This window comes from Talpa europaea (assembly GCF_964194135.1).
Source record: "Talpa europaea genome assembly, chromosome: 8".
In the NCBI taxonomy this organism is placed as follows: Eukaryota; Metazoa; Chordata; class Mammalia; order Eulipotyphla; family Talpidae; genus Talpa; species Talpa europaea.
In genome coordinates this window covers 107,282,737-107,296,840 of record NC_140075.1, presented here as the reverse complement: position 1 = coordinate 107,296,840, position 14,104 = coordinate 107,282,737, and the positions used below count along the sequence as shown (strand labels likewise).

The 14,104-nt window shown below is 42.4% G+C and overlaps 1 protein-coding gene across 4 annotated transcripts in view; it reads right to left on the bottom strand.

Annotated features, from left to right (window-relative positions):
• Nucleotides 1-280: 280 nt before the first annotated feature.
• STON2 (stonin 2) overlaps nucleotides 281-14,104 on the bottom strand; it is a gene marked incomplete at both ends in the record, with an annotated part of 99,905 nt that continues 86,081 nt past the window's right edge. For all 4 annotated transcript variants that reach the window (XM_084239577.1, XM_084239579.1, XM_084239578.1 and 1 more), the window contains 3 exons: nucleotides 281-364; nucleotides 1,919-2,121; nucleotides 8,819-10,657. In XM_084239577.1, coding sequence (XP_084095703.1) covers nucleotides 281-364; nucleotides 1,919-2,121; nucleotides 8,819-10,657 — 2,126 coding nt within the window. The remainder of the gene's footprint in view (nucleotides 365-1,918; nucleotides 2,122-8,818; nucleotides 10,658-14,104) is intronic.

Genomic DNA, 14,104 nt, shown 5'->3' with positions numbered 1-14,104 from the left:
CAAACCACGCCAAGTGCCAAGGATAAGCAGAGCCAGACAAGGAGGCTTAGAGTTAACTAAGCCCCCAAAGTCAGGTGAGCCAGGTGCTTCAGGCGTGAGGAGAGCTTCTCCAAGCAACCACCTCTGAGTTTCCTGTTAAAGTGCAGGTGACTGCCAACAGGAAGGGCAATACACTGTCCCCATCACTGAGTAGCCATGGCAGCGACTGCCTTGAACTTCAGCTATTCAGGAAGATATCCTCTTGTGACTGTTGGATCAAGGCCCCTGCAGTAGAGCTTCATCACTGGACCCCACACTCCTTGGGATTTTCCACTTCTTCTCTTTCAAAGTCTGGCTTCAAACTCTTTTTTTGCTCAATTTCCACCTGCCGAGAATAGAAGTTGGAGAGAAATATCAAAAAGAAGAAAAAACATCCCACTAAGAAAATAAATCAACTGAGAACACTAGCCTTTTGAGAGTCCTTGTAATATTGCTAATGTTTGGGGCTTTAGCCACACTGGAGCTACTAGCCCTGTGTGTATCATGACTTTCTGTCTTTGCAAATGTCCTTGGTTTGATTTGGAATTTCCTTTCCCTCATTGTCCACCTGGAAAATTCTCATTCCATGCTGTGGAGAGTTGCTCAAAGGTCACTTCTTCTGTGAAGCTATTCTTGACTCATTAGTAGAGTTAGGTGCTTCCCTTGTGAATATTCCCACCGTATCTTGGACACCTGCCCAGCTCCAATGCACCCTAAGCTTAGGACAGGGCAAGTCCTCATTTACTCCTGCAAACCAGCAGTGGAGGCGTAGCACAGGTAATCACAAAGGTTTACCAAATGAATTCCTTGGTAACTTTATACCTCTCCATTACTTTTCTTTTTTAATAGTCTCCAAACTAATAAGTATTGGAGTATTTATTTATAGTTCTCCCTTTATCTACTGCAAAAATAGTGTAGCTGCTATTAAGGGGTTAATAAATTAATCTTGGCTTGAAAATGACAAACTTCAACTGATGCCTTTGATAAGTCAGGCAGGGAATCCTCTGAGCTCAGGAATTTCATAACAAGGCAGTTCCTCTCAATACCACTTTGACAGAATAGATGACAAGGTTCATCAGGTTGGGGAAAGAAACTGGTTTTTTTTTTTTAGGCCACAAGATGGAGTATTTGTTCTTGTTAGTTGAATGTTTTAGCTCACACAACTGAGGAAGCGTTTAGAGGAGGGATAAATCATCACATAACTCTAAGAATATTATCATGAATGAAAAATTATTGAACCACTTGTAAAATCTTCTTTGATCACCTCCCTTTTCCATCTTTGGCATTACTTTCCTCCTGTTGGATTTCTAGCCCTTCAGAACATAATCACTGTTTATGTCAGGACACCTAGCTTGGTTTCCTTCTTCCTCAGCCCTGATCCCATTGCAACTATAAAAGCTGGCCTATTTTTTGAGATTATGTCCTAACTTCACCCAGATCCATGCCATCGACTCTTATCATTGACATAAATGCTTCAAGTTAGCACTGGAGTGGCCACGGCAGGTACTGACTTGAACTTCAGCTATTCAGGAAAACATCCTCCCACGTCCCTTGGATCAAGAGCCCTGCAATAGGGCTTTGTCATTGGAGACCACACTACTTGGGATTCCAAGTTCACTCTTACAACACAAATTACATTATGAATGATGAATAATATCCCTTTACCCATTGTTCTTTTTTGTGGTTTTTCATGATGACTGAAAAATTATTCTCTTTTATCAGCCTCTTTTTCCCCTGCCACTTTCTCTTGCTCACTAAAGATTATTCATTAAAGGCCAGAGTAGACTCATCCACAGCTCTGTATGGAGAAGCTCTTCTAGGACACTTTGAATGAGAAGGGAGAGGGAACAGGTGCCAACAAATAGACTTGGAAGCATTAGCCAGCTGCCCCCTGAGGTACCTTGTAGCTGTAGTGTGCTGAATAATTAACCCATTTCCTGACGTCAGTCTTGTCTTCCACAGAGATGGATCTCACAGCAGCTTTGGAGGCAGAAGTTGTGGGCATGCTGAACTCAACATTCACATGACTGGCAAATCTGGAAGGCACTTCCCGGTCAGAGCCAAGTTCAAGGTGGCAGAAGAAACAGTGTGGGTGGCCAGAAGCTATGAAAGAGAGACAAAAGAATCTAAGGAGCAGGTTCTTTGGGGAGGACATAGAAAGAGAATACAGAGGAGCGACTGAAGAGTAAGGGAGGACTGGCAGTCTGCCAGAAGGGCCAGTGCTGAGCAGAGGACTTGCCTCAGCAGAAATCACACTGCATGAGTCCCAGACTCTGTGATAGGACATTAGCTGATGACAGCAGCCTGGAACCCCAGCAGCCAAACCCATCGCCTGAGATTAGGTTATTCTACCTGCTCAGGTCAGTGTACGGGTTGTAGAGTGGCAAGAGGGAGCCAAAGGGAACAGCACTAACATCTCCTAAAATACCAGTGACAGCCACCTGGAGAAAGAGCATGATTTCCTTCAAAAGGCAAACTGAATTTTCTTAATAGCATTTCATAGTTTAAAAAAAATGTGGGGCTGGCCTGGTGGTGCAGGGGTTAAAGAGCTCTATCAAACTATCACCAGCCACTGTGGCACGAGTTTGATCCTCGGCAAGGGAGATGACCCACATGGCATAGCAGACCTCTACTGTCTCGCCTGCTTCTCCCCTCAGCAGTGTATTTCAGTAGATCCAACTGTCTTGCTCCCCAGTCTATTTCTGGTGAATCCTCTCACCCCTGCACCTATGGCCTACACCCCAGCTCTTGTATGCATAAATAAATAAAAATAAGTCTTTAAAAAATGCTTTCTGGCATTTTTTGTTCATGTGAGGGAATGGCATTTGTAAATGACAATGCTCTATAGACAGCACACAGGTGTCAGGGAAGCCTATAGTACCTGAGAGAACACAGACAGCCACTCGGGACAGCTGGGTTTGACCCCAGTTCTCCTGGTGAGTAGCAGAGAGCCAGCATTCAGTCCTGTGTTCTCTCCAGGCCACTTCTGTAAAGTTGTGCTGGGGGTGGGGAACAGTAGGAAAGGGTAGATTGTCCCTTGATTCTGTAAATCTACGGTAAGTTCAACTGTACTTGTCTGGCAAAGTTAAGGTTTAGTTTGCATTTAGGAATTGTTATTAGATATCTGAGCGAAAAGGGGTAGAGGTTAGTTCTGTGCCCGCGGCCACTGAGGCCTACTTTGTCATTCTCCAGACGCGGTGGGGAGAGTTTGCTGTGCACCCTGCAGGTGCTGTGCTAGATGCTCTAAGCAGATTCTCTCACTGTATCTTCATTCCATTCCCTTGAGGTCCCAATTATTATATTCCATAGATGAGGAAACAAAGGCTTTGGAAGTAAAGTGAATGGACCAAAGTCACAGCTAGAAAGTGGCAGAGATAAGGATTAAACCCAGCAGCCTATCTCTTAACCTCTTAACCTCTTTGTCTGAGCCATAACCTCATAGTCCCCAAACCTCGAGACTGGTTTGTAGGGTGACAGGGCTGAGAGGAAGTGAATTCAAAGAACCTCAGTGCAGCAACCCGCTGTGGATAAACAGTGTGAAATGGCTTTGACTTCATTATGTAACAAGATCAGCCCTCAGTTATCTGAGTTTTCCCAAATAAACTATTCCATTTTTCTTTATTGGTCTGGGCAGGACTATTTAATCTCAGAGAATGAGAACATACACACCCACTCTCTAAGGAAAACATTGGAATGAAGTATGTGTTTTGCTCTGTTTCACAAATGCAACATATTTCAAAGGTTATTTCTAAAGAGTAATCTTTTGGGAAATTAAAATTAAAAATTTGCACTGATTTTGGGGCAGGCATTTAAATAAGATGCAAATAATTGTAAAATTACACTTTTTAAAAAATCCATTTGATATTTTTCAACAATTTTATACCATGGATATAATTACAGGAACACCTTGAAGATGCTGTTAGGTTTGGTTCCAGATTATATTTACACTATACATTATTTAAAAAAAATTAAAAACAAAGTGAGTACATACTGTTGAAAAACGGCACTATAGACTTGTCTAAATAAGGGTTACCACCAACATTTATTTTATTTTTTTTTAAGAGGCATGTTTTTATTTATTTATTTGTTTGTTTGTTTGTTTGTTTATACATGCACTGGGTACAGTCAGAAGCGCGGGAGGGTGAGAGAATTCACCAGAGCCAGAGCGGGGAGCAGAGCAGGCAGAAGGACCGAAGTACACTGCTGAGGGGAGCAGTGGGCGGCAGAAGAGGTCTGCGCGCCATGCGGGACCCTCCTCCGGTGGCCAGGGAGCAGCCGGGGGTCGAACCAGCACCGCAGAGGCCGCGGGCAGCTTCTCAAGCCAGCGCTCAACCGCTGCACCACCGGGGAGGTCCTACCTCCAACATTTAATTTGTAAAAAGAACAGTATCTACTAAGCACAAAAGAAGGAGCTAGGCCTGTATATAGCTATCATTTAATAAATATTTATTATAGACCGGAGACTGTGCCAAACACTAAAAAGCATCATCCAATTTCATTCTTAGTAGTTAGGTATTAATAACTTTTATAGATGAAGAAAATGAAATTTCTCTGAGAGGTTTATGTAAATCGCCTATAATCATACAACCATTAAATTGTAGTACTGGGAATAAAATTTAGATCTGACTGACTTCAAATTATAACCTCAAATCCTGATATACTGCTATCATTTAGATGACTACTAAGTACATAGAGGAGTCTCAATTTAATTCAACAGCAACTTGAACAATAGTTTTATCTAATTACCCTTATTTAAACATTGTTGGAAAATTGAAAAAGAATTACTTCCAGCAAAAAGGGCCCCACCAATAATGTATTCTTACCCCATCAAAGTGTATTCACAACAAACCATGAAAACAACATTTAATTGATTCTGAGCATATACTAATGATATACAGGGATGCTGGACAGATAAGGAAGCATAATTTTGAAAGTTAGTATAGTTTTTTTCATGGTAATGAAATAATCAGCCCATGCACTGTTATTTTTCTTGATCAAACTGAGAAAATTAAAAATTAACATTCACATTTCTATTTTCCATAAAAGGCAAATCATTTTGCAATTACCTCGTCATTTTCTTTACCTCATCTAATAAAAATTGGAATTCTAGCAAAGAAAGCTAACTCTACAGGACAGAATGTTTTATTTTCTGGCAGGTGATTTGGGAAAATAGCAGCACTTGTTCTGGTGCCTTCTAGGGTTAAGAAAAGCTCTAGGGATTAGGGTGGGAGGGCCCTTGGAGAACAGACAGGGCAGCTAATAGCATAGGCTGTTTGGGTGGGGGCCATGTTGGAATCCTGGCACAGCTTGTTGGTGTCTCTTGGTGGCTGGATCTGGGACAAGCCTGTGGGAGTTACTCTATTGGGGTGCCAGCAAAGCCCCGTGTACTGACCTGCTAGTACCAGGTCCCATGTAGTCTGACCAGCCCCTGGGGGATAGGGGTGCCGGGGGCCACTGCAGGTGAGAGTAGCCACACAGAGGTTCAGGCTTCCTTCATTAAAAATGGAAGTGGACCTCCCTGGTGGTGCAGGCGTTTGAGCGCAGCGCTGCGCTGTCCGCAGCCTCTGCAATGCTGCTTTGATCCCCGCCAGCCTCAGAGCTACCCACATGGCACGCAGACCTCTCCGTCTCTCCCGCTGCTCCCTTCAGCAGTGTATTTCGTCAGTCTGCCTGTTCTGTTCCCTGCTCTGTCTCTCGTGAATCCTCTCACCCTCCCTCTCATCTGGCCAGTACCACGGTTCTTGTATAAATTAAAAAAAAATAAACATAAAAATAAAAATGGAAGTGTGAGGATTATGAAAAGTAACCTGTAAAAGGCACCTTCCCAGAGCTGTCTGAAGACTAAGGCAGAAGAGCACAGAAAAGGGTTAATTACCACTGTCAATTCTACAGTTTCCATATGGAGCACCAGATGGGGAGGACAGGGGCTGGGCAATGAATTCCAGCAGTGGTAGAATCTGCTGACTGGAAATCAGATCCTGTACATCTCAAGGTTCTGGAAAGGGTGTGATCAATTTTCTGAACTGATATGGAAATATCCTATTGACCAGTGTGAGTAATAAGCCCTCTTTTTGGAGTTTTACCACTAAAAATATATGACAGCAAAAGCAGTGATGGGGGAAGGAAGGAGTTTAAGTGTGAAACATTCCCAAATATCTTTATTCTGTCCTGTATTTCAAACATCTTTCATAAACTAGGGTCCAGTAATCTGGAAACAAATGCATGGCATATAATTTGCATTTACTTTGCCTTGAGCCTACTGAACACTACCCCTGGAGAAGCATTAAGGAAAGTGTTTGCTCGCGACCTGCTAATCCCCCTCTGTCCTACACCTATTCCCCCTTTCTTCAATCTGTTTTTTTCTTTCCCTTGGGATATTGCCTTCCCCAGCATTGCATATCATCTGTGAGGTCAAGATGGTCAACATACATTGTTCTACCCTCCACTTTGGGGCCAAAAGGCATGAGAACAGAAAACGACTGGTGATATGTTGTCCCAATAGTTGCAGCCTAAGGAAACAGCCACAGTTCCTGATGTCAAGATCTATTCATTTTTTTTAAGATTTAATTTTTTTAATTTATGCATACAAGAACTGGGGTGTAGGCCAGAGGTATAGGAAGTGAGAGGATTCAACAGAGATAGAGTGGGGAGCAGAACAGAAGGATCTACTGAAATACACTGCTGAGAGGAGCAGCGGGTGAGACAGGTAAGGTCTGCTGCACCATGTGGGTCAGCTCCTTGGCCAGGGATCAAACTCGTACTGCAGTGGCTGCTGATAGCTTGACAGTGCTGACATTAACCCCTGCGCCACCAGGGAAGCCCCCAAGATCTATTCTTTCCGAAGCCTGCCTGTTCCAACTTTCCTTGAGATCTCTCTGCTACCTATAGCCTCCTGACAATTTCTTACTTTCCTCCTTTTTAATTTTCATTGTTGTTTAAAGTAGTCAGTCAGTCTTTGATGCTTATAACAACCACCACCTCCTATATTTCTTTTAAATATTTGAGCTAAAGAAGTATGAAACATGCGCTATTTGTGTACATACTGAGAAAATTACAAATCTCTGTTCTCATAGTGGAAATTATTTCAACTTTGTGTCTATCTAGTGTTACCTACTAAGAGGCAGCTGTGGGCACTGAGAAAAGAATCCTGGATGTGGCTTCGTGACTTCAGACGAGTTATGTCACTTTCTGGTCCTTAATTCCTCATTTGTAGAATGAAGTGGTAAATTATTCCCAAGCCCCCTTCCAGCTTGAAAATCCCAGATGAAAGTATCTAAATACGCACTTACTAAATCAAAGTTAACACTTCTAATAAACATAAACCAGAGGGCTTATCTTTTCCTATGTCAAGACTCCAGCCAGTTAAACAGTAATTTTGTCCCTACCACTTCCCTTCTCTTCCCAAGGGCTTCTGGGTCAGAGGAAAGCTCTCATGGACCCTGTGGCTGAGGTGGGGATCACAGAGCTACCCCCAGGAGAACAGAGAGCTGATGTTAGGGGAAATGTATGAGCAAGAACAAAGAGGAAGACTTTGTTTTTAAAATTCTGTGTGTTAGTAAAAAGGGGTGGCAAGTCCAGCCTCAAACAAGAGGTTCAATTGTCTCCTTGGTGAGCACCGCTACACCCAGTGTCTGACACAGTGTCCTGGTGTGTCCTGCTGCCTGGCATCCGGGGAGTGGAGCACGGGGGAGTGGAGCAGATGGCATTTCTCTTGCCATCACATCATATTGCACTTAGGGTGCGCGAACACAGCCGCTCCACACTCAAACAGGGGATGAAGGCCGAATACACTAATAGGATTCCATAACAGAAAGGGAAAAAAGAATAGCTGCTTAAGAGAAAGACTTTTCAACCCAGAATTTTCCCAAATCTTATTCTTTTTGCTCAGCTAGGATACCCACTTTTGTTAATAGATGGGCAAAATTTATTAGAAATACGAGAAGTAGTTTAAGGATCATGGGTTTGCTACATGCCATTGGGGTGATCCAGACCCACTCTAAGAAATAAGGCTAGTAGGGTCGACCCGATGACTCCCTGGTCCTGTCGTTTCTCTAAGTCTCACTGGACATGAGGAAAGCTGGTGCCTTCCAGCCTCACTCAAGCACAAAAGTGAGTTGAGAGCTGGTGAGCTGAGAGCTGGTGAGCTGAGAGCTGGCCAGCCAGGGCTGGTAAGCATTCTTTCTTTGTTTGAGTTCAACATTCCTTCCTTGATTTTTTTGTCTGGTAGAATCTCAGTCCCTTTGGACCTTCATGCCTTGGCTGGATTTCCAATGTGATCAGAGCCCATGACTCTTCTCACTCCCCAAATCCCAGCTCTGGGCCCGATATGTAATGGCTTACAGGCCTCACACAGAGTGGCTGGAACCATAAATCTAACTCCTCACCTGTATTGTACATTGGCTTGGCCATAAACGGACTCTTTTACCTACAGCCAGACCACCATTAAGAAGCTATCTCTCCTGAACCTTCTAGGATCTGGAAATAGAGAGCTTCCAGTGCCACAGATTATACCTTAACCAATCAGCCAAGACTATAAATTCTTAATCTGCTTAGCGGCTTAGCTGAGAAGAGTAATGTTTAGTTTTATGGAAGAAGTATGATTATAAGGGAGCGAAAAGATGGCGCAAACTGGGCCACCCATACCCCTTACTTTGCTCAGATAGTTTGACTTTTCTGGCCCCCTTCCTCACCCTCCAGCACTATTCCTGTCACACAACAAAACCCAGCGCTTCACAGGGAAAGAGGATGTGGCACTTTGGTCCCCTTCTTGCTTTCGCAACTGTGGGAGACCTCCACCTACCTGAGTTTTTGTCAGGCAGTCGGTTTATCCTCCACACAATGGAGTTAAAGGCATGTTCATATTTGGCAGTTCCCAGAGTTACTCTCATGACAGGCTCAGAGCCTGACACACTAGTTGAGCCAAAACTTGCCCCACGGTTCACTTTGGCTTTCAGAGACTTCTCCCCCAGCATGCTTTCCCTGCGGAAGTTTTTCACCCACTCACTGGGCACAGGGTAACGGACCATCACATTCTCACAGGGCACCTGAGTAAGAGGGTCACGGTTAGAGGAGAAGCCGGAAGACATCCGAAGCCAGCTCTGCACTTCCACCTCTGCCCCATTGATGCTCGCCACCGTCCTGAGTGTGAAAGGCAAGGTCTTCTCTGCAAACACTGTCCTGAACCGCATGAGCTCAAACCGGCACGCGTCCAAAGGGTTGAAAAGAATAACCCTCGAGGTGTTGAATACGTCCTCATCCACGCAGCCATGGAAATGGCACTCATGGAGCTTGATCCACTTGCTGGTGGTGGTAGGCATGATGTCTTGCCGGGAGACGATTTCGTTGCCCTTGACCAGGACGTCATTGAGACCCAAGCGGCACTCTGCAAGCCCAGAGAGGAAACTCAGGATGTGTATCCGTGTCAAGACATGGTGCTGGAGAATTTGGTTTTCTCCTTTGCTCACGATGCCTGAGAATTCATCTTTGACATCCACTGTGAGCTCCTCTTCAAGGTAATTCAAGCCAACTGTGGTCAAGTCCATTGACAACACCGGTAGATTCATGAGGCGGTTCTGAACTGCACGGATGAAGCTCAAAAAATCATCATAGTTGGTAGTGCCCAGCTTAATCACCTGTTCCCTCTCCGCCATGTGGGCCACTGCAGGTTTGGGCTGGTATTTCTTCTTCTCCTTATAGGTGACACGGTCTATCCGCAGGCTGTGGATCCTGCCATTCTCATCATAGTTTTGGAGCCTGGGTTCTGAAATCTCATGGCAGATCTCCAGCTTGAACTCACGAAAAGGTTTTTCCAGGCCCTGTTCATAATACAGCTGCAGGTAACCAGTGTCTGTCAGTTTGATGTAGATGGGTCCCCAGTGCCTGGAGGACATGATATTTTTCTTTTCAGGGATCCTCAGCATCATTGGCCACCCATCCCTGGGCTGGGACGGTGCTGAGCCAGGCACGTGGTCATCTAGTTCAATCCAGGCGATTGGGTCATCATCAGGTAGTGCTGTGTTACCTAAATGGTCAGGATCATCAATTTGGAGTTGTTTAAGCTTCTCAACAGCATCAGAGTGTGACTGGCTTTTGCTTGAATCATCAAAACTGATGGCATCCTGGTAGACGACAATGAGGGAATCTCTTTGGTTCTTGCCTGCGGTGCTCGAAATGGAACTGTTTTGGGACCGTCTCTCCTGCTCCTCAAAGAAATCACTGAAAGGGTTGATCGGCGAGGGTTGTACATCCTGTAGAGTCTCATTCAAGAAAGGATTGGTTGCCCTCCAAGGTGGAGGCTTGGTTATGGAAGGTGGGTGATTTAAGGAGGAAATGTCCAGCTTCTGAACTTTGGAGAAGTTCATCAAAGTGCTTTTGGGACGTTCCCTCTTCTTAAATGACCCCACTGAGTTATAAGCTACATCTTGGATCACAGATCCAACAGGCGGTGTACTTGGCTTCAGAGGAGAGGTGGCTGGTGGCAAAGGGCAGCTGATTTCATTGTCATCAAAAGTGACCCAGCTGGGGAAACGCGCAGAGGTCACTGGAGTGGCAGGGTGTCCATTCAAGGTGGGACTGCTGGCTTGCCAGTGGATGGCCTCCATCTCTACCTCTTCATCTTCCTGGAGTGAAGAAGAATTGTCTAAAAAGAAAAGGAGAACACATGAGGGGCAGCTCTTCAGGGTCTCTAGATTTATGGGAAAGTGAAGTAAGGGAATGAGGGATGACTAGAATTTTATCTAGAATCCAGTGCATTCCAAAGTAGCTCATTACTTATCAAGCATTTAGTATCAGCACGGAGCTCACCATAGGGGCTATACATTAAAGGCAGTAGGAATACAAACGGGTCTCTCAATTTTGAAGCACTGGTAAGATCAACTTACTTAACTCTTACACATTCTCCCTTTATTTTATAGAAGTTTCCAAAATAAATATTTACTCTGCTCTAAAGTATATATTCTTAGTATTTACACATTGAAAATCACCTCCTAGATAAAATAATATAAAACTCTGATAATATGACTGCAAATAACAGGGATTTTAGCCCAAAGGTGTCCAATAAATATTTAAGACAAAATGTTAACATCCTTAGTGTGAATTAAGTTCACACAAATCAAAAAAATATAAAAATCCTAGTAGGAATACAAGTAAAGGACATATATAGACAACTCAGAAAAGATAATTAAAAATATCTAATAAGCATGTAAAAAATGTTCAGTATCTTTAGCAATAAGAAAAGTAAGATGAAACTAAAAAAATCAGTGAAGATTCTTAAAGTTTTTATTATCAAATGAGGGTAAAGAATCTGTGAACAATAAATAGACACTGGGCCTGCAAATTGTTATAAACTCTTTGCAAAGTGGTTTGGCAACTTATATTAAGAGTCTTACAAATATTCATAAGCGACTTAGTAATTCTACCCAAAGGAAATAAATCAAAATTGTGAACCAAGTTTTGGATGAATGTTAAACTGAGACACAGAGTCATTAGTATTTAGTAACATGAGAAAATGTTCATTATATAATTTCCTCTAAAATAATTTTCCATCTTGTGGTTTCTTCATTTAACGAAGAAGAAAAAGGTTATGACAAATAAATTTCACCCTTGCAGGGCCTTTAAGGAAGGAGACTTGAGCCTTGATGAGGAAAAGATACAAAACTTTTTGGTAACACGTGGACCCTGTGTGTCCTAAGGGGTTCGTGGGAAGTGGGGGGTGGTGGTGGGGGGGGTGAAATAAAGTCTCTAGTAAGATGGAGTGCATTCTGATGAAGAAATGGCAAATCTGTCTGGCATATAGTAAATATTCAGTAAAGGTCTGTTGATTGTATGATTGGGAAAAGAAACGTTACTTGAAAACTTTGTTCTCTTCTCCCTGTTTCTGGAAGAATATATATGGTGGGGTGAGGGAGTAGGGGGGTTCTCTACCATCATTCCACCCACTCTTTCTACTGCCAGTAATTTGGAATCAGAGGAAAATAAGTACTTAAATAATTGAGTCAAATTGTTGTTTTCTCCAACCCCGCCAAACCTTCATGAACGTCCAGCCGCTTCAAATCAACAATGCCACACGTAATTACTAAGGTAATGGCACGTGGGTGGGATGTCTGGCTTGTTACCCACCTTTCCAAGAATATGTATTGAAATAACAATTTCCTCTACTGGAGATATCAGCTGGAAAATACAGGTTCACACAGGAGCACGGATACATACATATACATACATAACCACATTCACCCTAGGAACAGAATGAGCAAAAATGTATTTCTGTATGTACAGACCCTCTAAAGGATTTCAAAGCATTTTAAAGATAAAGATTTTTTAAAGAGACTCTCCTTCAAGTTAATCATTAATCGATTTCTATATATGTATAAGAAATTTATTTTCTGGAAAATGAAGGCAAAAGGGTCAAGAACAATCTAGGTTTATGAGGTTTATATTTTATCTGCTGTTGCTACAACTGTTACTGCTGCTACTATTGTAAAGAAGGTCATAGGGAACATGAGGGCCCCCAGTAATATATAATCAGTGCATAGCAACTGATCCTGCCTAGAGAGCTGGAAAAGGGGTGCATCTTAAATCTCACCAATTTCCAATGAAGGGGCTCTATGGGGCTTTTGTTAGGTGTTTCACCCAGGAATTCCTGCATCGGCCCACTCCTATAGTTAGGGGAAGCCTTATTGCCTTGGGCTTATTACCACTCCCCAGTTTCAAAAAGGCTGAAGTCCTTTTCCTTTGGAGGGCAGCTTTCTGCCAAAACTATTTATACTTCCCTGCCAAAGGATTCCCTTCTACTGGAAACCATGCCCTAAAATAGCATTTCTCATATTCTTCTCCCCCAAAAAGGGGGAAAAAATAGGCCTTTGTCTCTACTAAACAGTTTTCTTACAATAAATTCCTTTTAAAACCAAGTTATTTAAAATCTAGACAGTTCAAAACTAGACAGTTTTAAAGCATTAGGCTTATAATTTGAAGGAAGTGTCTTTAAATCTAGAGGAACAATTTTTAATTAAATGAATTTTTAGAAATTCTACAATCTCTGTGGCAGCTATTAAAAAGTATTAAAGGGCCTCCCTGGTGGCCCAAGGGGTTGAGCATCACACTGTGAAGCAATCCGCAGCCTCTGCAGCACCAGTTCGATCTCCAGCCAGCCAGGGAGCAACCCACATGGTGCAGCAGACCTCTCCTGTCTCATCCACTGCCCCTCTCAGCAGTGTTTTTCAGTCAGTCTGCCTGTTCTGTTCCCCACTCTGTCTCTGGTGAATCCTCTCACCCTCTCACCTCTCACCCATGCCCACATCTCTGGTCTGTACCCCAGCTCTTGTATGCATAAATAAATAAATCTTTTTTTTTAAAGTATTAAAACACTTAGTTACAAAATTCTCTCTCCTGCAGCAGGTTCATTGTCTATGATCTTTTTTAAAATCCATGTTCTGGCAAATTGTAGTGTACAGGTTAAATTTGGAACGATTATCTGTTTACTACATTTATAAAGAAATAATACTTTACTGAGACAATTTTACAGATGACAAGCAGAAGTGGTCCAGAGTTGACATGCAAATAAAGCATTTCTTAAGGTGAACCCAAGGACAGCCCAATACCATTTTTAAAAGATTGTCACTTATTAACTTGGATATCCCTATGGGTGAGCTCTTAATTTTGCTTCATTTATTATTTACTGAAAGACATCTGCAGTTGTTTTTATGAGCATTAAGCCATGTATTTGAGACTTTCACATATAAAAAAAAGCTATCTGTAAAATTTCTGGAAAAAATATTTGCATATATATGGCAAAAGCTTAATATCCTTAATACATAATGGCATTGTATCCTTAATAAAAATGGATACACTTTCACATACAAAAAATAGGATAAGATTAATGAAGAAATATGAATGTCTAATGACTATTTAGAAAAAAGTTTAACATTATAAAACAATATATATGATTCTCCCAGTGTCAGAGAGGCAAAGATTTAGAAATAATAATCATTATTTGTGACAAGATGAAACTTGCACTCTGATGAAAGATTAAAAAAATCTTTCTGAAGCACACTTTGAAAACTGGTGTAAAGTCTTCAAAAAAGTGATCTAA